The sequence below is a fragment of the Tenrec ecaudatus genome, chromosome 12 (assembly GCF_050624435.1).
Source record: "Tenrec ecaudatus isolate mTenEca1 chromosome 12, mTenEca1.hap1, whole genome shotgun sequence".
Taxonomy (NCBI): domain Eukaryota; kingdom Metazoa; phylum Chordata; class Mammalia; order Afrosoricida; family Tenrecidae; genus Tenrec; species Tenrec ecaudatus.
In genome coordinates, this window is record NC_134541.1 from 125660394 (window position 1) to 125686300 (window position 25907).

The 25907-nt window shown below is 53.8% G+C and overlaps 1 protein-coding gene and 1 non-coding gene across 4 annotated transcripts in view; both read left to right on the forward strand.

The window, feature by feature from the left end:
- The first annotated feature begins 275 nt into the window (after positions 1-275).
- Positions 276-25907, forward strand: part of SRCAP (Snf2 related CREBBP activator protein) — a 30282-nt gene continuing 4650 nt past the window's right edge. The window contains exons 1-30 of one of the 3 annotated variants that reach the window (XM_075564770.1): positions 276-553; positions 2185-2267; positions 3025-3284; positions 5048-5299; positions 7004-7189; positions 7373-7513; positions 8654-8885; positions 9000-9274; positions 9762-9855; positions 9995-10084; positions 10524-10709; positions 10784-11094; positions 11199-11376; positions 11620-11756; positions 12384-12553; positions 12688-12880; positions 13868-14004; positions 14094-14280; positions 14609-14778; positions 15097-15359; positions 15548-15844; positions 16254-16418; positions 16657-16842; positions 17062-17328; positions 17650-19094; positions 21766-22031; positions 22171-22373; positions 24976-25145; positions 25302-25498; positions 25612-25726. In XM_075564770.1, coding sequence (XP_075420885.1) covers positions 3231-3284; positions 5048-5299; positions 7004-7189; positions 7373-7513; positions 8654-8885; positions 9000-9274; positions 9762-9855; positions 9995-10084; positions 10524-10709; positions 10784-11094; positions 11199-11376; positions 11620-11756; positions 12384-12553; positions 12688-12880; positions 13868-14004; positions 14094-14280; positions 14609-14778; positions 15097-15359; positions 15548-15844; positions 16254-16418; positions 16657-16842; positions 17062-17328; positions 17650-19094; positions 21766-22031; positions 22171-22373; positions 24976-25145; positions 25302-25498; positions 25612-25726 — 6567 coding nt within the window. In that variant the 5' untranslated portion in view covers positions 276-553; positions 2185-2267; positions 3025-3230. Of the gene's footprint in view, positions 554-679; positions 853-2184; positions 2268-3024; positions 3285-5047; positions 5300-7003; positions 7190-7372; positions 7514-8653; positions 8886-8999; positions 9275-9761; positions 9856-9994; positions 10085-10523; positions 10710-10783; positions 11095-11198; positions 11377-11619; positions 11757-12383; positions 12554-12687; positions 12881-13867; positions 14005-14093; positions 14281-14608; positions 14779-15096; positions 15360-15547; positions 15845-16253; positions 16419-16656; positions 16843-17061; positions 17329-17649; positions 19095-21765; positions 22032-22170; positions 22374-24975; positions 25146-25301; positions 25499-25611; positions 25727-25907 lie in introns of those variants that run through there. The other 2 variants (XM_075564771.1, XM_075564773.1) reach the window with 2 other exon arrangements.
- Positions 8240-8365, forward strand: LOC142423678 (small nucleolar RNA SNORA54). The gene has a single exon (XR_012779282.1). It is a non-coding gene; the product is annotated as a small nucleolar RNA SNORA54 (small nucleolar RNA).

The following is a 25907-nucleotide window of genomic DNA, read 5'->3' on the forward strand; positions in this document are numbered from 1 at the left end:
AATCAGGTGAGCCATTTAAGAGGAAAACAAAAACAAAAAAACTGGCCCGACCAGACGCGCCGCAATGCAGCCTCGGCGGTACCTTGCACGATGGTGGGTGGGCGGGCGGTTAGCGGCTCCGGGACAAGCGCGGGGCCTCTGGGCTGACTACACTTCCCAGCAGGCCTTGCGCGCCGGGCGGCGCCCTCGGCCAGCACACGGGCCTGGCTCGCTCCTGCTCCCGCCCCCTCCCCTCTCCGCCTTAGGTTCTGCGTCTCGCGAGAGGACGGGCCGCGCCGGCGCTAGCGATAGAGAGCTGTGGCGGCGGTGGCGGCGGTCGAGGCGGCGGCGGCCATTTTGGCAAGGCCTCGGGAGCGGTTCGCTGGGAGTAGCGTCTCCCTTTTTCCCCACCCACTCCCCGCATCTGTGCCGTGAGCGGAGGCGGTGGCGGCAAGGCAGCGGCAGCCACCGCGGCCCTCAGGGGGATTAAAAGGCCACGAAAGCAGCGGCCACGAAGGGACCCTCCCCCCTCCTGGTCGGGAGGGGGGTGGTGTGCACGCCCCCGAGGACGCAGGTAAGGAGAGGGAAGACAAGATGGCGGACGCCCCATGCTCCCCCCCCTCCCCTAACGGGTGCCTGCGCGCGCATCCTTCCCCCGCCGCCTCCCCTCCCACCTTCCCGGGGTGCTGCGCGCGCACCTCAGGCCGGGGCCCCGGGGCCGGTGCGCAGGGCTGTCGGCGCGCGCCCCCAGACACACAGAGCAGGGCCAGGCCGGCCGTCGCTGGGCCCCGGCGCGCCTCCCCTTCCCTCCCGCCCTTGCGCGCACGCGTGCCCGAGCCAGCGAGCGAGCCAGCCCAGGGAGGACGGACCCAGGTGCGCTCCTGCCCGCCCACCACCCCAGCCCTCCCCCTCAGGGGCGCGCGGGAAGAGGCAGGGGGGCGTGTGGCGAGCCGGGGGCGCGCGCCCAGCGTGTCCAGTCAGGGATCCGGAGCCGGTGGCCCGCGCCCTCCCGGTTCCCAGCTCGTCTGCGGCCTGGTGAGGCGGGGGGCGCCCCGGGGCAGGGGGCGCGGCTTCCCCTCCCCGCGACCCCTGCGTGCGTGGGTCTGGGTTCTGGCGGGAGCCCACCGGCCGGCCGTGCGCGCTGCCGGCTCGCCCCGCCTCCGGCCGCGCACGCGCGGGCCCTGCGCCTCCCCCTCCCCCCGGCCGGCCGGCCGGCGCGCGCGAGGGGTGGGGTGGGAATCTAGGAAGGGGCGGGCTCGGGGGCGGGCTGGCGGCGACTTAGGGCAAGGGGCAGGGGTCACACCGGGTCAGCCAGCTGGGGAGGGGTCGGTAGCCGGCCCCGCTGACGGAGGTCAAGAGTTGAAGCTTCTCGGGGCGCGGATTCGCTCCGGTCCTGGGAATTCCGAGAAGGGAGTGACTCCAAGGCGGCACCTGGCGAAGGAGTTTCCTTAAACACTGGGAAGCACTTCCGGGCCCTCGGGAGGTTAATGACCCCCGCTTCCGGTGCCCGGTTGTGTGCTTTGGGGCCGCGCTCACGGCTGAGGAGGGCCCCGCTGACCGCTGTCCGCCGCCGCCGTCCTGGAGATGGGAGCAGGGGCGCGGTTCCCAGGGCCCCGCCGAGGAAGGGTGGCCTTGGACTTGGCGGTGACCCACAGGCGTGGTGTCGCCGGCCGCCTTGCGCCTCGTCCTGACGGCTGAAGAGGAGCTTTTGGAGATGGATAAGGCCGTGTGGCTGTTAGGCTCTGACGCTAAGGACGCTGGCCCTGAGGCTTTCAAGACTTTTTTTGCCCCACTTCTTGGTCCCGTCTCCACAGCTTCCATCCTTGGGGGATTCTGTTTTCACGCAACATGATTTCTCTGCACGTTTTCTCCCCCACCCCCGCCGGAGCCTCCTTTCCAGGCTTTGAACAGTTTACGAAACAAACACCACAACACTTCCAACCGAGAATTCATTTGTCATTGAGTTGCTTCCTACTCACGGCTCCCTGGAGAGAGAGAACAGACCTGAGACTCCGAGCGCTTCCGGAGCGCTTCTCCCAGGGAGTGGCTGGTGGGCTGGAAGCACCCACCCGACCCTCGCGTTAACCACTGTATCACCAGGGCTGAACCGAGCTAGAAATATGTAAACAATTCTAAAACCTGAGGTAGAAACTGGGCTCAGTGCAAATCTGTCTCAAAGCTGCCTTCCTGCCCTGTTTGTTGTAGGCGAGATTCCTCCAATTCCCCTCAGTACGGCGGCACCGTGGAAGTTCAGACTTTCACAGGGAGTGTGGTCTCAGCTCACACAGGTGAGGGTTCAGGTATCTGAGGGTGTGTGTGTCTGTCCTCGAGTGCTAGTGGGAGAAATGGATGAGGGTGCTTCTGGATACTTGCCATGGAGAACTACGGGAATATCTGTCATCTCTGGAGAATTTGATGGTAGCTGTGACAGTAGAACTGGGGCTGGGGCTAGAAGACCTGGTCACCCTGGCTCTATCAAGAAGAATTACAACAGGTTTGGGGATCAGACCACCTGGGTTTGAGCCATGCTTTCACCACTTTCCAACTGTGTGGTCTTGTGGAAGTAATTTGATCATCCTGTGCACTGATTTTGTGCTCCGAAAACTAGCGCAGGGATCTTTTCTATGATTCTTATCAGGGTTAAGCTTTGGATTTTTTCCCATCTCATCACAAAGGTAGCCCTTAGAAACGGGCAGCATAATTGGACATAGAGATTGTGATTGGAAGAAAAAATAATTAAAAACTCAGAATCCTAAGAACCTATGGACAGTGGAACTGCCCCCAGGGGTTTCTAGGCTGTAATGTTCACAGTGGCAGATTGCCAGGTCTGGCATGTGATAGAAACTAGATAAACATTTGCAATGGAATGAAAAGCCCTAGGATCCTAGAAATGTCGCCCAAGTGTTGAATGACATGTAAGAAGTGCTCAAAACATGTAAACTTTCATCATTGTTTTTGCCGTTAGTTTGAACATTTCTGGTTTTCCTTAATTTTAAATATTCTTTAATCCTATTTTTACCTCTTTTTTTTTAAACCTTACCTTAGGTGCTCCAGAGACCGGTGAACCTGAGCGGAGGCTGGGACGCCCTGGTGGGCCCCGGGCCCTGGAAGGTGGGTCCCGGTGGCCGGTGGCCCAGAATGAGGCCAGTTCCCAGCATGCCCTGCAGCCGGACGCCAGCCCCTCGGCCAGCAGCAGTGGTGACGACCCAGTCAGTCTTCAGGCATCCACAGAGGAGCCTGAGAGTGGGACCATGCAGAGCAGCCCCTCCTCTGCCCACCCTCAGCTCCCAATCCTGCAGACACAGGTTTGCAAGTGGGCATGGGCAACAGAAATGGTCCAGGTGCTAGCCAGTGTCCACAGCTCCAGCTGCCCAAGTAGCTGAGGCAGGAGAGTCTTTTGTGCTCTGTGTACATCAGCAAGTTGGAGATTAGATATTTCTGATCTCCAAGAGTGTGTGGAAGCCCCAACTACCTGAAGACGGTTAAATTAGGCTAGGTCAGAGAGACGTGTTGGGGAGGTGTGTTTCTCAGACTATGCTCTTTGATGATAGTAGTATCACTCCTTTTGGAATTGGAACAGGATAAATCTTCTGAATGGTGTATTGTTTTGGAATTGGCTAGGCTAGGCTTATGGATTTGATATTTATAATTTTCTTGAACGGCGGGGAATTCTGTAACATGCATACTTCTGTCATGGTAGGACTTTGAGAGGCACAGGTATGTTGTGAGCGTGGCAGGAATTTTGAGTCCCCTCTGTTCATGTTTCAGTAGGACTCTGCTCTGTTTCTTGCATGTGTAAGGTGAAGTGCAGGTGTTTAGTTTACAAATAGGGACTTTTCCTTCCTGTGTAAATGAAACTGCCAAGATTGGTGAGAAAAAATGGTTTTGTGGTCTTGGTATTATTATTGGCCTATTCAATTTGGTGGTTAAAATGGGTGTTGCCTTTGAGTTGATTGTGACTCATGGCGACTCCATTTGCGTTAGAGGAGAACTAGACTCCATAGGATTTTTAGGGGCTGGTTCTTCTGAAGTAGCTCTCTAGGCTGTTTTTCCAAAGCCCCTCTGGGTCTACTCTGATCCTCAGTCTTCCACTTAGGAGTGAATAGGTTACCGTTTGCATTACCAGGGACCCCTGAATTTGGTGGTAGGGCCAGTAGATGACATGATCAACAGAACAGATTGATGATGCTGAGGATTTAATTTTGTTTGGAATCACATTGCATTGGGAGGTCCACTGCACAAGGTCACTTTAAAGTGTAGAAGAACACGGTTGTCATTTTGAGGACTGAGGTGTGCTTGACCCCAGCCATGAGTAAGTAGCACCTCGTGTGTGTGTAAAACATGAAGGAAGAACCAGCGCATTTGAATTACGGTGCTGGCAAAGAATATTGAAAGTACCATGGACTGCCAGAAGAACAATTAAGTTTGTCCTGGAAGAAGTTCAGCCAGAATGTGTCTTAGAAGCAAGGCTAACGAGACTTCCATCTTTGACAAGACTTTAATCATGCTCTCAGGAGAGACCGGTCTCTAAAAGGACGTCACGCTTGGTGAAGAAGAGGGGCAGTGAAAAAGAAGGAGACCCTTGACAAGATGGACTGACACAGTGGCTGCCACTCTGGGCCCAAGTACAAGAATTGTCAGGCTGATGCACGTGCAGGCGGTGTTTCATTCTGTTGAGTATTAGGGTCGGTGTGAGTCAGAAGTGAAGCAACAACAGAATGCTTACTTTGTAGGCAAGTCTGTTACCCTTGGTGTGAAAACGAGGGGACAGCGGGACATTGCTTGTCAGAGAGAAGTCATTGAGGCTTCGAAAAGTGGAATACAATTTAAAGTCATAGGCTATAGAGGTGGTCTGAATTCGGGAGATGGAAATCTCCAGACATAATTTGCTTGTATGTCAACTATAAACTTGACTTTGCCATGTTGAGCACTTTAGTAAAACTTTTCATCCCAGATGTCTGTGTTTGTGACAATAGGATTGATTCTTTATTCCAATGTGTTAGGAAGATGAAGTAAAGCACTCAGAAACCACTGGGCTGCGCTAAGCACGCGTCTTCTCCATTTCTAGATGGTGTCGGACGGCATGACAGGCAGCAACCCAGTGTCCCCTGCTTCATCTAGTTCCGCAGCCTCTAGTGGGGCAGGCGGCATCTCTCCCCAGCACTCAGCTCAAGATTCTTCTCTGGATGGACCTCCAGGCCCCCCAGATGGCCCCACGGTCTCCCTGGAGGGGTTCAACTTACCCCAAGCTGCTGACCTGGCTAACAAGGGCCCAAAGTGGGAGAAGAGCCATGCTGAAATCGCTGAGCAGGCTAAGCATGTATGTTTTGGGAAGCTTATGTTGGGAACCTCCCCCGAATGTCCATTTCCCATGGGTATTTTATATACATACATATATTGGCCATGGATTTGGGGGCGTAGTCTTTGCCTTGGTTTGTATGGTTTTGAGCATGTTACATGAACTCTTGATTCTCATTTTCCTTTTCCTTGTAACCCACTGTAGAGTCCAGTTCAGCTGAAAGACAGCCCTGTGTAGGGTTTCTGAGTCTTTGTAGCACTGTCTGGAAGCAGATCGCCTCCGCTTTTCCCCTCAGTATAGCCGGTGGGTTTGAACCCAGGCCTTGGACTTAACGGTCCAACACTTATCTCACAGAACCACCAACACTTTTTCACTATAACAATGACATACAATCTAGGCTGTTAGAGCTTTAAACTGAATTTGATAATGGACATGAAAATGCTTTTCCTTAACCATTTTTTAAAATTATAAATGAGAAAAAAATTATAAATGAGGTGGAAGTTTACATTTTCAGATAATCAGTTTTGCATCCAACAGTCCCAGCTCTTATGAAAATGTACACTGAGACTTAAGACTGGTTTCCACTTCTGATTTCTCTCCTGCCTCTGTTAGACGCAGGTAACGCAGGAGTATGTGTGTTGGAGTAGTAGTGTAAGCATGGCTGTTAGTTGGCTGGAAGTGGCCATGCAGAAACTTGAAGTGGGCCCAGCAGTCTGTTCTAAGGAGCCTTCCGTAGGATTCAGGCAGACTTAATGCTGGAAAGCCACTGGATTGCTCCTTGCATTTTCCTGGTGTTGCCTTCACTGTCAGCTCACGTGCTTCCCTGTCTCATCTCAGGCTGTCATTGCCTCTGTCTTAGAGTACTCATGCTGAATTTTTAAGTTGGTTGTTTAAAAGAAATTCAAGTGCTTTAGTGTTTTCTTAATGTAAAAGTGATCAGATGAAAGTGTTGTTGATGGACTGTCTAGGCTCACGTCAAGCCCCTGTATAGAGAGTAAAACTTCCACAGGGCTTGGGAGGCTGTGACTTTTAAGAAGCAGGTTGCCTGACCAAGAAAGACGTCTTCTCAGGCTAACAGTTCATCTCTTGGCTTGTAGTCAGGGGCCCAACTGTTAGTGCCCAGTTAGGGACTCCTACAATCAAAATAGAATTTTGTTTAATTTTTTTTTGCTATAGCTAAGCATCGACACTTAGAAGTCTAACTTCAGTGCATTCCTTAAAAGAATATGTTTTAATAAAAGTAGCATTTCCCTGAACATCTTTGTCAATTGAGCTTTATCGCGTGTTTCTCTGCTTCATGTGCCATGCACATCCTCTGGGTCATGGGAACTCTGTGGTGATAGCACCTCGTGCCCTGATGTAGGGTCGAGACAGAAACAGATGCCCTGTTCTCCCCACCTCCTGACGGCATCCGTCATGCCTGCACATTGTTAGCCTAAAGAATACAAAATTGGTATCAAGAGTTAATAGACGTACTTTGGATTCCCAGCTTGTATCATTTCCTCTGAACTTTCTCAAGTCACTTAATTTTTGTAACCTTCCCCCCCCCCCCCGCATTTGAAGAATGCATTATTCCTACTGATAGGACTGGTATTGAGCACTAACCAAGGCCATAAGCTTAAGAGAGCCTAGGTGGTGGCTGACGTGGCCCTTGCTCAGTAGTTCAGCTGCTAAAGTGGAGTTGGTGTCCAGGAACTCTTCACCTACCCAGCCTTCCCCTATTAGGAGGCTGAGATTGAGACCCGGATTGCTGAGCTCCGGAGGGAGGGTTTCTGGTCACTGAGGAGGCTGCCTAAGGTGCCAGAGCCCCCCCGCCCCAAAGGCCATTGGGACTATCTGTGTGAGGAAATGCAGTGGCTCTCTGCTGACTTTGCTCAGGAGCGTCGGTGGAAACGGGGTGTGGCCCGTAAGGTACGTCCTCAGCTAGACCCACCTTCTTCCCTCTCTGTTTGCCTTCCCTGGGTGGGAGGGGTTGGGTAGGAGGGAACTGCGTTGTCTCAGAGAAGCAAGCCCTGTCCTCGCAGGTCTTGTGACTTTGACTTAGAGGGGTTCTGCCCTGTAAGTGTTTCAGCTTGGGGGGCCTCGTTCCCACAGGTGGTGCGCATGGTGATCCGGCACCACGAAGAGCAACGACAGAAGGAAGAGCGAGCCCGGAGGGAGGAGCAGGCCAAGCTGCGCCGAATTGCCTCTGCCATGGCCAAGGATGTCAGGCAGTTCTGGAGCAACGTGGAGAAGGTAGGCGGCTGGGGCTGAGAAAGGGCAAGGGCCTTGGTGTAGGTTGGTGGGTGGCAGGGATAGCCTCTCGCAGCTCTAAGCGTACGTCGTCTGTTGGATCATAACATTGAATACCTGGAGGAGGAGAAAAGGCTGTAGGAGAAGTGTGGGCCCTGCCTCCAGGGTCAATTGGTGCTCTTCTGGAGCTCTTGAAGGCCACTGTCCTTTCTGCACGTCTTCTAACACTGGTCTGTATGTCTGCCAGCTGCTTACATGCCGTAATTGCCTCCGTTGCACTTATGGCTGGTGCCTCTTCTTTCACTCCACACACACTCCTTCCTTACATCCCTGTCCATTTACAAATGTCCGTACTGCTCCTGGCATGACGTCCTCCTCTCTGCCACTTAGGGAACATCTGCTCCCTGAGACCTGGCCCCGGATACATTTGCAAATGTTTCCCTGCTGCTTGGTTGGGTGGGTGGGGCAGCTGGTTCTTCGCTCCTTGTGCGCTTGTGTGTTCCCCAGGAAAACCCCAACACTTTTAAAATGAGGGGCCTATTAAGTTCACTTAGTGCATCCCTCTGGAAAGGCCAGTACAAGCCTTTGTGAAAGCACATGTATCTAAATTTTGTGGTGCTGCTGTAACAATGCTGGAAGGGGTGCCTTTGTCAAGCAAATTTTCAGAAAGCTTAAGTCTGGAATCCGGGTACTAATTCTAGGGGAAGGCTTCCTGTAAACTTTGAGGGAGTGCACTGTTCGTAACCTGTTATCCGATTTACTGCTGACGGGTTCCATTCCAGTGCTACAGAAAGTCCCAGAGTAATACAAGACTGACAAAACTTGTCTGTCTGATTTTATATTTGGGAGACAAGGGGGAAAAAAGAAAGAAAGAAAAAACTTTGAGGGGAGTCTTGGCTGGTCCCCTGGAGAGGCCATACGAATGGACATCTGTCTGCCCCACCTCTAGTTTCATTTCCTCATCTCAAGGCACACCCTGTGTTAATCATGCCTCAGTAACAAAAAGTCAAGTCCCTTTCCTTACAAGATGATGACCACAAACATAGAAATTGGGATTTATAATGTGTATTTTGGAGGGGCATAATCCAGTCCATAAGAGTATATAAATTAGTCGGTATCTAGCATCCTTTCTCGTTTTGACAGGTGGTACAATTCAAGCAACAGTCGCGGCTCGAAGAAAAACGCAAAAAAGCTCTGGATCTGCACCTGGACTTCATTGTGGGGCAGACTGAGAAGTACTCGGACCTTCTGTCACAGAGCCTCAATCAGCCACTTGCCTGCAGCAAAGCTGGCTCCTCCCCTTGCCTTGGCTCTTCCCACACGGGCTCAGCTGCCTCCAGCCCTCCACCTGTTGCTTCCAGGGTAGATGATGAAGGTGTGCATTCTTTTTGGCGTTTTATTCTTTTCTCTCTGCCCTTCCCAGAGCTGAAAACCCACCCTGTGGCTTGCAGGGCCCCGTGGACTTTGTGACCTTGTTCTCCTGCTATAGATGGGGACTTCCAGCCCCAAGAGGAGGAAGAGGATGATGAGGAGACGATTGAGGTTGAAGAGCAGCAGGAAGGCAATGATGCGGAGACGCAGAGGCGCGAGATTGAACTGCTTCAGCGTGAGGGAGAACTGCCCCTGGAAGAGCTGCTCCGCTCTCTGCCCCCTCAGCTGCTAGAAGGGCCTGCCAGCCCCGCGCACACGCTGGGGTCTCACGGGAGTGACACCCGAGATGAGCCTGAAGACGGTGCTGAAGAAGAACCTGCCCAGGTGTTGAAGGTACAGGCAGGGCTCAGTGTGGGAACAGAGAGAGAGGTTCAGGGCCTGGCTTCTGGGCTCTGAGCTTCATTTGGAGTTTTTGGCAGTTCTCTGTGATTAAGGGTTTGGGACAAGTTGCCGTTGTGGATAGGCAGAGGTTCCAGTGCTGGGGCGGAAGAGTATGCTCTGCTCTGCTCTGCTCTTAGCATTGATGTGTGATCTCTCTGGTCCTGACGGCCACTTAGGTGAAACCGTCCTGTTTCCTCATGAACTCGTGGGTGGGAGCTGGAACGGTAACTCACCTTGAAGTCTCTTCAGAGCATAAGCTGAAAGAGTGTCCTCCCCAGGCTGTGGGGCAGGGTCTAGTAGCTGCATCCTTCCCTTGGGACTGTGCCAGTGGCAGTGGTCAGCTAATGGGACAGAGACAGTTCTGTGACATTTTATTCAACCCCGGGGCCGCCTTTCCTGCGATTCTAACCTCAGAGCCTTTCCCTCCTTTACCTTATAGAGGAAGCCCCCTCTCTCTTCAGCCGCACAGCACAACAGCCAGCCTTGGCATCCAGATGAAGATGATGAAGAGTTTACTGCCAATGAGGATGAAGGTCAGGCCTGTTCATTTCATCCTCTTACTCCTGACCTCTTGAGTTGTCTGGCTTCAGCTTTTCAGACTGCCTCACCTCCTCTTGTGGGCTCGTGTCCGTGCTCCTAGGCCCACTAATCCTGCTTCATTCTCTTTCCTAGCGGAGGATGAGGAGGACACCATCGCAGCAGAGGAACAGTTGGCAGGGGAAGTGGATCACGCCATGGAGCTGAGCGAGTTGGCTCGAGAAGGTGACATTCACCAGCCATTTGCTGAGCTTCTGCATGGTGTCTGTCCTGGGCCGAGCCGAGCACTGAGACTGGAGGGGTGAATGACATTGCTAAACAACGAGGGGAGATTGCTGAGTGAGCAGTTAGAAGTCGGATGTGATGGATGTTTACGGTGGGGATTTAGTTGATCATAAATTGGCTGCTCAGTGGCAAATGGTGGTATTGGCCACCCTTGACCTGATGAACTCTGACCGTGAAGTTCATTTGTTAGACGGTGTTCTTCAGAGCTGGGCCAGGCTGTGGGCTTGCTTTTGGTAGCTGGTGCTGGAAGTTAGCACTTTGTCTCCCCTCAGATAAGGATCTAGTTTAATGTCTGCAAAGCTTCACTAAAATGAGACCTACATGTCCACCTTCCTCTTCTCCTTGAAGTAACTAAAGCCTAGCCTTCATTTTCTACCAGGTGAGCTGTCTGTGGAGGAGCTACTCCAGCAGTATCCTGGGGCGTATGGTTCTGACACCTCAGCGCCAGGCTCCGCGAGCAGTGAGGAGGAGGAGGAGGAGGTCGAGGCTAACAGCTCTGAGTCGGAACCGGAGGAGGGCACAGAAGCTGAAGAAGCTGCTCAGGAGGATAGTAGCAGCCAGTCAGGTGAGTAGTCGTCAGGAAGGGCGGACACTGAAGAAGACGTATGGTCCACTGCAAACCCCCGTCTCCTGCTTCAGACTCGCCTGAGGAGCAGAGTGAGGATGAGGAAGATGAACATTCAGAGGAGGAGGGAACAAGTGGAAGCTCGGACTCGCAGGCCTCGGAGTCCGAGGAGTCTGAGGTGGCCCAGTCACAGAGCCAAGAGGAGGATGAGGACGAGGAAGATGAGGACTTTGGAGTGGAGTACTTGCTCGCCCGAGATGAAGAACACAGTGAGCCAGATGGGGGCAGTGGGCCCCCCACACCAGGCCCTAAGAAGGAAATTACCGACATTGCTGCGGCTGCTGAAAGCCTCCAGCCCAAGGGTTACACCTTGGCCACTACCCAGGTACCCCAGGCAGGCCCCGCTTCCTGTTCTTCGCGGTTCACTAGCCTATCTGCCAATGGCAGAAACCTCCGGTCCCTCGTGACACCGCTTTTCATTCCCACCAGGTGAAGACGCCGATCCCTCTGCTGCTTCGGGGCCAGCTCCGGGAGTATCAACATATCGGCCTGGACTGGCTGGTTACCATGTACGAGAAGAAGCTTAATGGCATTCTTGCCGATGAGATGGGCCTGGGCAAGACGATCCAGACCATCTCCCTGCTGGCCCACTTGGCCTGTGAGAAAGGTAACTCACCAGGGCATGTCCTTGTGAGCCCCTGGCTACCTCCCTGGGGCGCTTGTGTAGCAGGATGGTGAACTACTCACTCTTTCCTGCCCTCCTAGCTAGCAGCTTCCCTGACTGAGCAGGAGCCAGCCAGTATAGGTGTTAGGATTCTGGAGAAGGCCATTAGGAGGTCAGGGTTGGGTTATAGGTCAGGAACCAGATCGCAAAATGTCTCTTACTTTTTCTCATTCTTTTGCTGAACAGGTAACTGGGGGCCCCACTTGATCATTGTCCCCACCAGTGTGATGTTGAATTGGGAGATGGAGTTAAAACGCTGGTGCCCCAGCTTTAAAATCCTCACCTACTACGGAGCCCAGAAAGAGAGGAAACTCAAGCGGCAGGTTTGGTCTTTCATATGGTCACTCCCCCCCAGTAACCCTTCCTCTTCTTTTTCAAAGGGGTCCTGGTGGCCCTGTGAGTAGGCGTTGGGCTGCTAACCTCAAGGGGGGATTTCACACCCACCAGGCCACTCCACTGGAGAAAGAGACTGGTTGTCCCTTAAAGATCGCCAGTTGTGGAAACCCTGTGTGGCAGGAGTGGGTGCCTGGACCTTCCTGGCATTCACAGTCCACCTAGCTACCAGCTGGAAAAGGAGCCAGCTGTATTTAATCACGGATTCTTTCAACTCACCCCAATACGATGGCTGCCGTGGCTTCTCTTTGGGGTGGGGGTGGATGTCAGCTGGTATTGATGACGATGTGGCCCTTGTGTGGCCCCTGGACCAGACGTTCCCCACCCCTGCTGTCTAGGGTCTCTGTGAGTCAAAATTGACTCAATGGCTGTGGTTTGGTTGTGGGGTTTGATACCTCTTAGGCCCTCAGATGAGTTCCTTTCCCTCTTTCTGTTGCTTCATTCTCCTGGGACTTCGTCCTTTCTCCTAAGGCGATTCCTGTCTCTTGAGGACCTTGGAGTGATTTCTGTGCTCTTGTTTTTGACCCTACAATCTGCTGCTTTCTCTGTGGTCTCAGGGGTGGACCAAACCCAACGCCTTCCATGTGTGTATCACATCTTACAAGCTGGTGCTGCAGGACCACCAGGCCTTCCGCCGCAAGAACTGGCGCTATCTCATTCTGGATGAGGCGCAGAACATCAAGAACTTCAAGTCACAGCGCTGGCAGTCACTGCTCAATTTCAACAGGTGGGCATGGGAATTTGTGGGAGGGTTGCCTTGGCCTAAGCAGTAGGCTGCCTGGGCGAGTGGCGAGTATCAGGGATGGTGAGCAGATTGGAATGTTGCTGTCTTTCCACTAATTCGCTGCTGTCTCTTTGCAGCCAGAGACGCCTGCTCCTGACGGGGACGCCCTTGCAGAACAGCCTCATGGAGCTGTGGTCCTTGATGCACTTTTTGATGCCTCATGTCTTCCAGTCTCACCGCGAGTTCAAGGAGTGGTTCTCTAACCCCCTAACTGGCATGATTGAGGGCAGCCAAGAATATAACGAAGGACTAGTCAAGCGGCTCCATAAGGTAGGCGCTGTCCTGACGAGGCCAGCCCTTGGACTGGAGGCTACAGAGCAGCACATACCCGGACTCAGAAAACCCCCTTCCTCTAAGCTCTGCCCCACGCTTCTTAGCGAATCTTCCGAGTCCCTGTCCTTAATTCAGGCTTATTGGTCCAAACCAGAGCTAAGGGCAGTATTCAGAAGGCCTTTGGGGACGGGACAGGGAAGCAACCCCAGGCTGAACTCAGCCTGCTGTCAAGCGCATTTCCAGATGGAGTGCCCTCATCGTATTCGTCCTCATAGCGCGCTCTTTCCTGGTGACATTTAGAGGACTATCACCCATCAGCCCCTGGTGGGGTTTTCTGTACTTGGGTTTCCTCGCCCTCATTCCCTTGACGGTCTGGTTCTGTGTGTGTCCGCTGTGGTGTGATAACCTCCAGCTCCTCCTGCCCGCTCCGCTTTAAATGACAATGTCTCTTAGGACTCTGCTTATGTCTGATTGTGCTCCCCCTCGGCACGCCTTCCACCTCCAATTCTGACCTGATTACGTCAATCATTTCTTTTAAACCTACCATCTCTGGCCTTCTGAACTGTGATTTCAGCCCCACCTTGGTCAGTCAAATTGTTACTCTGGTCAGCCCAGCTAGACAACAGCCCTTCTTATTCTTAACTGTTCCCCTCCCCCCTCGATGTTCTCCGCATTCTCTCCCTTTTTCCACTGTGTTCACAGATTGTACCTCTTAAGGCTTCAAATTTGCCCTTGGTTTTCCACTCCATCCCTGCCCCAACTGTTGTCCTCCACTCCTTCTGGACACTCCTCTGCTCTTTTAACCTTCTCGTGCTCCGAAGCGCAGTTCCGCTCGGGCCTCTGGTGGGGCGTGCCTGTTCACAGGGCCTTGCCCAGCCTGCCCTCTCATTCCTGTGTGTGTGTGGCTGGGCTGACGGACGACATGAGCGTGGCTGCCGGCTCGGCCAGCGCTCCTCTCACTCGCTCAGATTGCGTTGCGTCTAGGTTCTGCGGCCCTTCCTGCTGCGCCGAGTGAAGGTGGATGTTGAGAAGCAGATGCCCAAGAAGTACGAGCACGTGATCCGCTGCCGGCTCTCCAAGCGCCAACGCTGTCTCTATGATGACTTCATGGCCCAGACCACGTAAGGGGGGCTTAGCGTGTGCCCGGGGCCCAGGTGGGGGGGTGGGGCTGCTTGTCCGAAAGGCTGATTTGTTTCTCCTCTTTCTGTAGAACTAAGGAGACCCTGGCTACTGGCCATTTCATGAGCGTCATCAACATTTTGATGCAGCTTCGGAAAGTCTGCAATCACCCGAACTTGTTTGACCCTCGGCCCGTTACCTCCCCTTTCATCACCCCGGGCATCTGCTTCAGCACTGCCTCCCTGGTGCTGCGGGCCACAGATGTCCACCCTCTCCAGGTAAGTGTTGCCCTCCAGGTCATCGGTACTTCTCTTTCTTCTCTTTTCAGGCCAAAAACTGACCTCTTCCCCTTATCTCAAGCCCTCGGCACCACTCGCTCAGCTTCATCCTTTCCTAGTCTCGAGACTTTGTGCTAGGTGATGACTAACCACTGACCTTAGATTTCCTTGCCTTTAAAAATGAGTGTGAGGCCTGTTTCTGCAGTGTGCTTGTGATAACTCATACTTGGGTATGCCGAGGTCTGTACCTGGCTTGTTGTCAGGTCTTAACGGTGACTTTGTTTACAACTGTGTTTGATCCCCTTTCTCTGTGTTCCTTCTGTGGCAGCGGATAGATATGGGTCGGTTTGACCTTATTGGCCTGGAGGGTCGTGTGTCTCGATATGAGGCTGACACCTTTCTGCCCCGGCACCGTCTCTCCCACCGGATACTGCTAGAAGTGGCTACTGCTCCGGATCCCCCACCCCGGCCCAAGCCAGTCAAAATGAAGGTCAACAGGTACCAGGGCCGAAGAAGAAGGGGATGGGGGGACTGAGTTAGCCTGCCCGGCAGGGGTTGACATAGAAAAAGTTGGAGGCTAGGCTTAAGTGGTGCACAGAGAGAGTGCACATATTGCAGTAGGATGGGAGGGAGCGAGGGGCTAGAAGAGGGTCCTGGGCCCTTGACTTTCTGAAAGCTGCCTTTGGCGTCTCTTTCTCTTTCTCCTTTTGTTTTTCCAGTTGCTCTCTGCTTCATCTGGCCTTTTCTCTTCTCTCTTTCTCTTTCCTGTTCTGCTTTTTCCTTCCATCTTTCATTGACTTGTTTTTCCCCTTACAGGATGCTGCAGCCGGTGCCCAAGCAAGAAGGCCGGACAGTGGTGGTGGTGAACAGCCCACGGACTCCCGTGGGTCCTGTCCCAGTGCGACCTCCAGGCCCTGAACTCTCAGCCCCACTTCCCCCTGGCTCAGTCCCTCCAGCACTGCCAGCACCACTGGTGGTGTCAGCCTCGACCTCTGGGCCCCCACTTCTTCCAGCATCCCGGCCCCCTGGCCCTGTTCTTTTGCCCCCGATGCAGCCAAACAGTGGTCCTCTCCCCCAAGGTGAGTTGCAAGGGAGCTAAGAGGCTGGGATAGTTGAGGGACCTTATTCAGGTCGCAGAGAGGAGTAATGAGGGGAGGAGAGGGTTTAAGGAGCTGGCTTGGGGTGGGGGGCGCAGCTGTGGTGGGTGAGAGCAGGGAAGATTGTAGGCGGGCTGTGTGCGTCTCACAGGTACTCTTTGTGTCTGCAGCGTTGCCATCATCCCCCTTGGGAGTCCTCGGTGGGACCACACGGCCTCCCATGCCAACCCTCTCCCTGAAACCAGCTCCACCCGCCCCAGTTCGGCTCAGCCCCGCCCCACCCCCAGGCTCCTCCAGTCTGTTGAAGCCCCTGACAGTGCCACCAGGCTACACCTTCCCTCCCGCTGCTGCTGCCCCCACAGCCACCTCTGCCACTGCAGCCCCTGTCGCCACCACTGCAGTGTCAGCTCCAACACCTGCTCCACAGCGCCTCATCCTGACCCCTGACATGCAGGCTCGCCTGCCCTGTAAGTCCTGGGACCTCGCTGTCAGGAGCTTGGGCTGGCACGCTTAACTGCCAGGGAGCCTGAGAGCAAACGCCTAGTAGCATTGAGTATCAGATGTTAAGCAGCTAGCAGTTATTTTGCCAGAAAGGAGCAATTCATCAAGTCAGGGGCCTCAAAGAGCAGGGAGGTGAAAACGTCAGTGTAGTGGTATGGTGGTTGCAAATGATTTGGGCTCTTGATGGGGGGCTGTGCTGGTCATTGGGTTATTCTGGTCATTGGCCACTAGAGGGTGTGGAGGAGTTGGAAAGCAGTGCTGTGTGGATGGAAGGGCTGGAGGAGGTTCCGGGGAGAGGAGGGTGTGTGCTTTGTGAGGACTTGAGAAGTGGTGTTGAAGAGCGCCGTGCACAAAATGCCCTTTCTCTGTTTACAGCAGGAGAAGTGGTCAGCATCGGACAGTTGGCCTCCCTGGCACAGCGTCCAATGGCTAGCGCAGGGGGAAGCAAACCTCTCACCTTCCAGATCCAGGGCAACAAGCTGACTTTGACTGGTGCCCAGGTGCGCCAGCTTGCTGTGGGGCAGCCCCGCCCGCTGCAAAGTAGGTAAAACCCACCCCCTGTCCTGCCTTCTTGCTCCTCGCCCCTGTTCCCTTGTTTCTGTGGCTCTTCCTCCTTAGATGTCAGCCTCTATGTTTACTTCACCAGCGTGGGCCGGGTGGTTGGAGAGGGGTCTTTTGTCCTTCTGGAGGAGAAGTGCGTCCCTCTGTTCGCCTTTCCCTCTCCCCGTCCCTGGCTGATAGCTGCTTCTCTCTCTCTTTCTCTCTCCCCTTGACCCAGGGAATGTGGTGCACCTGGTGTCGGCAGGGGGGCAGCACCACCTCATCAGCCAGCCTGCCCATGTGGCCCTCATCCAGGCCGTGGCCCCGACCCCTGGCCCTTCCCCTGTCTCTGTGCTGCCTTCTTCGACCCCCAGCACCACCCCTGCCCCCACTGGTCTCAGCCTTCCACTTGCTGCTAACCAGGGTGAGGCTCTCAGCCTTCTTCCTCCTCAGCCCTTGCTGGCCTTGGTTCTTTCCAGGCATTTCCTGGGCTGTCTGTCCTGCCTTCCTTCAGTGTTGCTTCCTCCTGCCAGTATCACTGATGTCTGTCTGTCTGGCCCCCATTCCTGCCCCTGGACTTCTTCCATCCTTTGGGTCTCCTGTTTCTTTTCTGCCTTTCCCTCAATGTAGCTTCCTCTTGCAGTGCCACCAACCATGGTGAATAACACGGGCGTGGTGAAGATTGTAGTGAGACAGGCCCCCCGGGATGGACTGACTGCTGTGCCTCCGCTGGCCCCAGCGCCCCGGCCCCCAAGCTCTGGGCTGCCAGCTGTGTTGTCTCCACGCCCCACGTTGACCCCTGGCCGGTTACCCACACCTACTTTGGGTCCTTCCCGGGCTCCTCTACCCACGCCCACTCTGGTGAGGCCCCTTCTCAAGCTGGTCCACAGTCCTTCGCCCGAAGTCAGTGGTAAGTCCAGGTGGCTGAGGCCAGACGTTTCTGTTACGAGTGGAGGTGCAGTGGCCTTGAGGCTTTACTCTTATCCCAGTAGATCCCTTACGGACATACTGCCTTGATTGGCAGTGGGCCCCAAGTACCGGTCTAATTCCAGGATACGTTTACTGGGATTGCCTTGTGGCTTTGATGTCATGGGGGGTGGGGGGAGAGGTGGGACGTTGTCTGGGAAACAGATGGAGCTTGGGGCTAGGGAAGAGGGCAGGGAGGGGCAGGGTACCAAGTAGAAAGAGCAGGGAAAGAAGTCTTGGGCTAATGCATCCTCTGTTTCCACAGCTTCGGCACCTGGAGCTGCTCCCTTGACCATCTCTTCTCCTATTCCTGGGCCAGCCTCACTCCCTGGACCAGCCTCCTCTCCGATGTCAGTGCCCAACTCCTCTCCCCTGGCTAGTCCTGTGTCCTCTGCAGTCCCATCCTCGGTCTCCTCTTCACTCCCCATTTCCATCTCTACCACATTTTCTGCCCCAGCCTCGGCTCCACTCACCATTCCTATCTCGGCCCCCTTACCTGTTTCTGCTCCGGGCCCAGCCCTCTTGACCACTGTGACTCCTGCATTGGCACCAGTTGGCTCGGCAGTTCCTGGACCTCCCTCTTTGGCACCAGCTGGGGCTTCTGCAGCAGCATCAGCTTTGACTCTGGGTTTGGCAACAACTCCATCGCTGTCCTCATCTCAGGCACCTGGGCATCCTCTGTTGTTGGCTCCTGCTTCTTCACATGTTCCAGGGTTGAACTCGGCCATGGCTTCAGCATGCTCACCCGTCCTGGTGCCAGCTTCAGCTCTGGCCAGTCCTTTCCCGGCAACGCCAAGTCCAGCTCCAGCTCAGCCTTCCCTTCTGGCTCCAGCATCTTCTGCATCTCAGGCTCTGGCCACCTCTCTGGCTCCCATGGTGGCTCCACAGACAGCAGTCCTGGCTCCTTCCCCAGCTCCCTCTCTGGCTCCTCTTCCTGTCCTGGCTCCGTCACCGACTGCAGTTCCCATCCTGGCTCCGTCGCCGACTTCAGGATCCCCTATAGTTCCCACTGCTTCTCTGGCTCCAGTCCCATCGCCTGCATTGGCTCCACCGTCGACTCTGACTGTGGTCCCAGCACCGGTGCCGTCACCTCTCCCGAGCCTGGCTTCCACACCGACACTGGCCCCGGCTGTAGCACCCGCTCTCGGCAGCTCGTCTTCATCACAGACACTCTCCCTAGGAACAGGGAACCCCCAGGGCTCCTTCCCAGCTCAGACATTATCATTGACTCCAGCATCGTCCCTTGTACCAGCTCCAGCCCAGACACTCTCTTTGGCACCAGGGCCACCACTGGGTCCAACTCAGACACTGTCCTTGGCTCCAGCACCCCCTCTGACTCCAGCTTCTCCGATGGGCCCATCCTCGTCACACACACTGACTCTGGCTCCAGCAGCAGCATCTTCACTCCTGGCCCCAGCTTCTGTGCAAACGCTCACCTTGAGCCCCACCCCGCTTCCCGTGCCGACCTTGGACCCTGCTGCAGCCTCAACACAGGCACCGGCTTTCCAGCCATCTCCCCTTGTGGCGCCGGCATCTGGCTCTGCTCCCTTGCCTGTTACCATGGCATCCCGGCTGTCTGTCCCTAAGGATGAGCCTGAGGCGCTGACTCTGCGATCTGGTCCCCCCAGCCCGCCCTCCACCACTACCTCCTTCAGTGGCCCTCGACCTCGACGCCAGCCTCCACCACCACCGCGTTCCCCTTTCTATCTGGTAAGGTGTCCTTTTTCAGGGAACAGCAACGGGGCTTTATGTTTTGTTGAGTAGGGGTCAGAATCGGGTCACTTAGAATCTTTCAAAGTCTAGTTTTGTGAGCTTACATATTTGAATGACGCTGGGCAAGTCCTTTCTCTTCCCTCGACCTTTCGTCTCTACATTAGCCCTTTCTCAGAGGGCTAACTCCGGACCATGGCTGGTCTGTACGCGATCCTCTCCTGACCGGTGGCTGCTGTTTTGAGTCAGCATGACATGTCATGGCCTTCTCACTGCCGTCAGGGCAGGACTGACTCGAGCCCTGTGCAGCTTGAGGATGGTTGCTAACTGTTGGCGGGAGTAGAAAGCACCCAGTCTTTCTCCTGCGGAGCAGCTGGCTGGTGGTTTGAAACTGCCAACCATGAGGTTCCAGCTTAACGCGTAACCATTACACCACCAGAGCTCCTTGTAATTGCCTTATTAACTGATCAGCGGCATCACACAATCAGGACGCAGCCATTGCTTTTTCCTCCTCCCCACTAGAGAGAATGACTTTCTTGGGTTGCTAAAACCATCCCCCTCACTGAGCAGTAGACTCTACAAGGAAACATTAATGCCCCAGGAGAAAAGCAAGAGCAAGCATTGCCCTCCAGCTGTTGGTAGAGCTTCCCCTCCCCCCATGGGGTTGTCACCTGCCTACGAAAGCAGGCTGCCACTCTCAAAAGTCACAGGTTCAACTCTCCAGGCTTCTGCTAAACCTGCCATGGTGCTCCCCCATCACAGGGTCCAGTCCCCTAGAGAGCATGGGCCTCTCCTACTACCTACTATCTCACCTCTGGTGATCCAGAGCAAAATGAGAAACTGCCCCCATCCCTTGGCAAGTTTTTGACAACCCGTGGGCCCCCCCCCCCAATTCTTTTATTTTGGTCCATTTCTTTTCAGTCCAGATTGCAATAAATAATCCCAGAACTGGTGAAGGCCTGTCTGATGAATCTCTCTGGAACTTGCCTTCTTTCTTGTTATCAAGACGGTGCCTCCCATCCCTGACCCTCGACACACACGCATCATAAATTCCGGTCTCTGTCCTGGTTTGCTGAAAGTAGCAGCAGCCTAAAGCCTAACCCTGGAACCAGGGATCAGTACGCCATGCCCATTGATCTGCAGGCCAAGTGAATTTTTTTGTCACAGATTTTTTTTCTTTCCATTTTTGAGATGTCTGTTAAGCAACATTTAAAAGCGTACATCTCACAGTTGTGCAGTTGCTGGCTGGCATCGTGTTGGCCCCTCAGCCCCTGATGAGTCCATGCACAGTGGGATTAGACCATTACAATTCATAATTTTCATGGACTTTTGGAAGTAGACCTGTGCGAGACTGTTCCGCATCATAGCAACATGCAAGCCTCCACTGACAGGTGCTAGCTGTGTATGAGGTGCATTGGCCAGGTATGGAATCTGGGTGTCCTTCACGAATGGCCAGAATTTTGCTACTGAGCCACCACCGGCCTCTGCAATCGGCGCCACGAACATCTTTAAGGGCATCTTTGTCATCCCATCAGCAGTCATCTTTGTCTACCTTACCCTGGAGGCGGCCACCAGTCCACTCGGAGCCCCTGCATGTAGGCTTGCCGATCCAGGCATCATCGACTTAGGGTGGTCGCATGTGACGTGATCTTTTCTTCCAGCAGTAGCTGTGGGGCTGCCACAAGTCAGCATGAACACAGCAGTAACTCCTAACAGCCCGCCGTGTTTTAGCTTGTTTCTGTACTTTGTTCCTTATCAAGACCCAGTAGTATTCCCGCGTTCTGTTGATCTAGTCATCAGCGGACACAGACGTTTGTATTTTTGTTGTTTGCACGTCTTGATTCATGGTTAGTGTGGCTGTGAGCACTCCAGTGTGAGTTTCGGGCTGGATCTGCGATTTCAGGTTCTCTTGGGGTCTGTCCCAGGGTCAGGTAGCGATCTGTGTTTAACCACTTGAGGGACTGAACTCCAAAGTAGGCTTTACATCCCACATCCTCGCCAGCACTCGGTGTTGTCCTACAGATAGGTGTGTCACTGTGGCTGTTGTACCGTCAGATCAGGTGTGGCGCTCCCAGTGCGCTGGGGCGGTCTTTCCTCAAGTCGTCACACAAATGTAAAACTGCATGGGTCACAGGAGCCATGGGACTATAGAGGCGCAGATGTGGGAAAGGATTGACTCAGCACCATACAGGCTTCCTGACAGCCGAGTGCTCCCCCTCTTCTCTAGGGGGCGAGCCCCCATGTCCGGCTAGCTGTGCCTGTCCCAACCCACCCCTTTCTGGCCTTGGCAGAAATCTGCGCAGTCTGATGGACCCCTCTGTTGGTGGTTCAGTTATTTGGGCGACTCTTCCAGTAATTACTGTGGACCCATCCCAACAAGGGGAATTACCTTTGATGCTCTGGAGCCGAAGGGTTGCGTAGGATGATTCTGGCAGATGGTCCGTTTTCCAAGCTCGTTGCAGATACAGGCCTGAACCTTAGTTTCAGCACTGTGAGACGGAGGACGATACTCACTGTAGATAGCTTGGACAGTCGAGAGTGCGCTTACTGTAAAATTGTCATGGTTTTCAAAGTTGCCTGTCTGAGGAATTGTCTGGTTTTTTCCTCAGCCGTAGGTGTGGGCCTTGTGGGGATTGATGGTTTTCTCGGTGTTTTTTCCTCTAATCCCCAGGATTCTCTGGAGGAGAAGCGGAAGCGGCAGCGATCTGAACGTCTGGAGCGGATTTTCCAACTTAGCGAGGCTCATGGGGCCCTGGCGCCTGTGTATGGAACAGAAGTCCTGGATTTCTGTACCCTGCCCCCGCCTGTTGCCAGCCCCACCGGCCCTCGTGCTCCTGGCCCCAGCCACCCCACCTTTTGGACTTTTACCGAGGCTGCCCGCAGGGCTGTACTGTTGCCCCAGCAACGACTAGACCAGCTGTCAGCAATCATTGAGAGGTTGGCAGGGCTAAGTGCTCATGGAAAGTGGGTCTTGGGGCCTCACAGTGGATGTCGTGGTTGAGTCTGGTGAAGGTGGTAGTTTTTGGGACCTACCAGAGTTCCATCTTTTATACCACTTACCTTCTTCCTTCCACAGGTTCATCTTTGTCATGCCTCCTGTGGAGGCGCCTGCCCCTTCCCTACATGCCTGCCACCCACCTCCTTGGCTAGCCCCACGCCAGGCAGCCTTCCGGGAGCAATTGGCCTGTGAGCTCTGGCCCCGGGCCCGTCCTTTACACCGCATTGTGTGTAACATGCGCACCCAGTTTCCTGACTTGAGGCTCATCCAGTATGATTGTGGTGAGTTCACTGGCCAGTAGTAAGACTGTGATAGGAGGTGCTCTCATTACATGGGTTTCAGGTTCGGTTGATGGGTAAGAATGAGATAAGGCTTTATGAAGGATTCTTGGCATTTTGTGGGCTTAACTTTAGTGACAGTTGAAGATGTGTGTGGCTCATTCACTTACCCATCGTGTGATTACTTTGTGACCGACCATGTTAGGTTCTTGTTAACGATCAGGATACAGTGACGGCAAGACGGCACAGCATAGTGTTTTCACATCGATGAGGCCAGTTGTAAACAATCTTTCATTTGGGGAGAAGCAAGGATCTGTGTATCAATTCGGATGCATTTGGTTGCAAACAAAAATCCCCAACTAGCATTGACTTTAAACCAAAAGGCTACCTTTTATCTATGAGAAGGCTGGGCTGCTTCAGCAGCTTGTTGGGGTCTTTGTTCCCGGCTGATACTTATTTTCCCTTCATCTTCAAGATGACTGCTGTGGCTCACCCCACCCTACGGTCCCCAGCAGGAAGTGAGAGGTTGTGAGGATTCTCCTGACCCCAGCAAGTGTCTTTCTGTCTGGGAAGGAGCATCCTCTCGGCACACTTGGCTGCAGGCTCATCAGATGGGGGTGTGGCAAGGAGGCACTGAGCTGCGTTACGACCATCTTGATTCTCTTCTGGGACTTGGATAGGGTCTACCGTCTCCGTAACCAGTGACCTTCACCAGCTACCCTGTGGGACAGGGACGCGTAGTTTATGCCACAAATCCTGCCCAGCATTTCTATAGGAGCATGTGTTAGGATTGCCTAAAGGGATTTAAGAAAAATAAGAATTTAGATACATATTTTCATTTAAAATCTTATTAGAAACTTTTCAAAGTATGACGAGCTACCTGGTATAGCATTGAGCATACAATGGAGCACCCCACTAAAAATCCAGAATTGCGCTGGGCGGGACGAAGCTTCTTCTTAGGTATCTGCCCCCAGGCCAGCAACGCCCTCTGAGTGAGGGCACCCAGTGGCGCCACCTGGGAAGGTTCTCTCTGGTCTCAGTGAAGATTTTCATAAAAGCAGTTTAGCTTGAACCTTGCGTTTCGTGATGGCTGACTTAGGGAACAGCGTGCCTGTGACATTTTGTTTCGGGCTTTTGGGGGTGGGGAGGTGGGGGCGGTGCCGCAGAAACTTTTGATGTTGAACACATCTTACAAGGACAACACCGTAAGAAAAACTCAAGTGTGTATGAGTGGTTGTCTTGTTTCAAAAAATGCTGATTGATGACAAACCTCATTGTGGTGTCTGTCAACTTCCCGAATGGATGGGTGACATTGTCGACTCGTAGTGCAGTTGGCATTCGTTCCACCAGGTCAGACTATTAATCAAGCTTTCAATGTAGAGGTTCTGAAAAGATTGTACAACAGCGAGCAACAAAAAAGGCCTCATTTGTGGCAGACTGGACTGGGTTTGCCACCATGACAGTGCACCTGCGCGTGCAGCCCTCTCAGTGCACCAGTTGTTGGCAAAAAACTGTTTGGGGCTTGTCTCTCTTTGCCCATGCACTTTACTCACCTGCGCTTGCTCCATGGGACTTCTCTTTGTTTCCGTGAATAAAGAGGGACGTGAAAGGACAGCAATTTGACGTTGTAAAAGAGGTGAAGAAAAAAAAGGGGGGGGCTGCTGTCAGCCATTCAAATAGATGAGTTTGAACAATATTCCCAAGAATGGAATCGCAGAGTTGACAAATGTATGAAGTGTAATGGAGGGTGGGTACTCTGAAGGTGATAAGGTTGTTTAGTTAAAAAATAAAAAATTAATACATAGCTTCAGGAATGGGGGGTTCTGTTTTTGGGGGGTATTACTCCCTCGTGTGTTAAAGACATCCAAACCCATCCATCAGATCATGAAGTTGTCTCTGTTTGGTGGCAAGCTTGAGCTCTATAACCTCCTAGAATCTGGCTGACTGGATCTGGTCTGTGACGGGGTCTCTGTGACTCTGTGACTCTCCCTCCATCAGCTCTGGACACAATTCCGCTCTCCGTTTCTGCGACTCGCAGTGCGTGAAGATCGCTGTGCAGACAGCACTGAGGACCCGTTGCCCCCACTCCCTCGCTTCCCCAGGGCTGCTAGGAGCTGGAATGACCTTGATGGCAACGCGTTTTGAGTTGGAGGGTCACTATTCCCTCCCCCTAGTTCCACTCCGAGAACTCTCCCCAGCCAGGAGCACGCTGAAAGAGGGGAGCCGTTAAGGGAAGAGACCACATGGAATTATGTAGTTTTGGTCCTCTAGACTCGCTGAAGGAGGCCTGGTGGTGCAGTAGTGGGTTGAACATTGGGCCTTGCTGCCTACAAGGTTGGTGGTTTCAGTCCACCAGCTGCTCCATGGGAGAAAGATGAGGCTGTGTGCTTCTGTGAGTCTTTAGTCTCAGAAGTCCTCCGGAGCAGTCCCGTAGAGTTGCTGTGATCTGGAGTCAACTTGATAGCTGTAGATATTTGGGGGGCCGGGACGGGTAGAATGGGGCAGTAGGGAGGAGACTTAACTGAAACTCTGGCCCAAAGTCTTGGTTACCTTTCAGTCATAGCCATCAGTGCTGAGAGTTCTCCGTGTCCCCTCCTCTCCTCAGGCAAGTTGCAAACCTTGGCGGTGCTGCTGAGACAGCTCAAGGCAGAGGGCCACCGGGTGCTCATTTTCACTCAGATGACCCGAATGCTTGATGTGTTGGAGCAGTTTCTCACCTACCATGGCCACCTCTACTCACGCCTGGATGGCTCTACCCGAGTTGAACAGAGACAGGTAACCCGGGCATCCAAAGCCCTTGATGTCCACCCCACCTCCTGCTTTCTCTTTCTGGACCGCAAGTACCCAGAAGGGGCCCCCTCCGCTTTTTCTGTAAGGGTCTGTTGCTGGGCCTCTATCTTCCACTACCTGGTTTTCTCCCTTTCCCTCTAGGCCCTGATGGAACGGTTCAATGCAGATAAACGCATATTCTGCTTCATCCTTTCTACTCGGAGTGGTGGTGTGGGTGTAAATCTGACAGGAGCAGACACTGTTGTCTTTTATGACAGCGACTGGAATCCCACCATGGATGCTCAGGCCCAAGATCGCTGTCACCGAATTGGGCAGACCCGAGACGTCCACATCTATAGGTATTGCCTCGTCCCTGGTCTCCCTTCACCTGACTTCATTGCTGGGGGAGGAGGGAGCTTCCTGGGTGGCTGTGGCTGTGTGCACATGTACAGGGGCCTCTGTCACTCCCTAGGCTTATCAGTGAAAGGACGGTGGAGGAGAACATCCTTAAGAAGGCAAATCAGAAGAGAATGTTGGGAGATATGGCCATTGAGGGCGGCAACTTCACGACCGCCTATTTTAAACAGGTACTGAGAGCCTTTGGGGGGCCACATGACCTCGCTGGTTCTGTGGGCTGCTGACCAAAGGGCCAGTCAGCAGTTTGAACCCATCGCCGTGCCTTGAAGAGCAGTGCGGCCGTCTGTCTCCGTGCAGGTCACCGCTTTGAACTGCTTTATGGCAGGGAGTTTGGTCTTGTTTTACCACAAA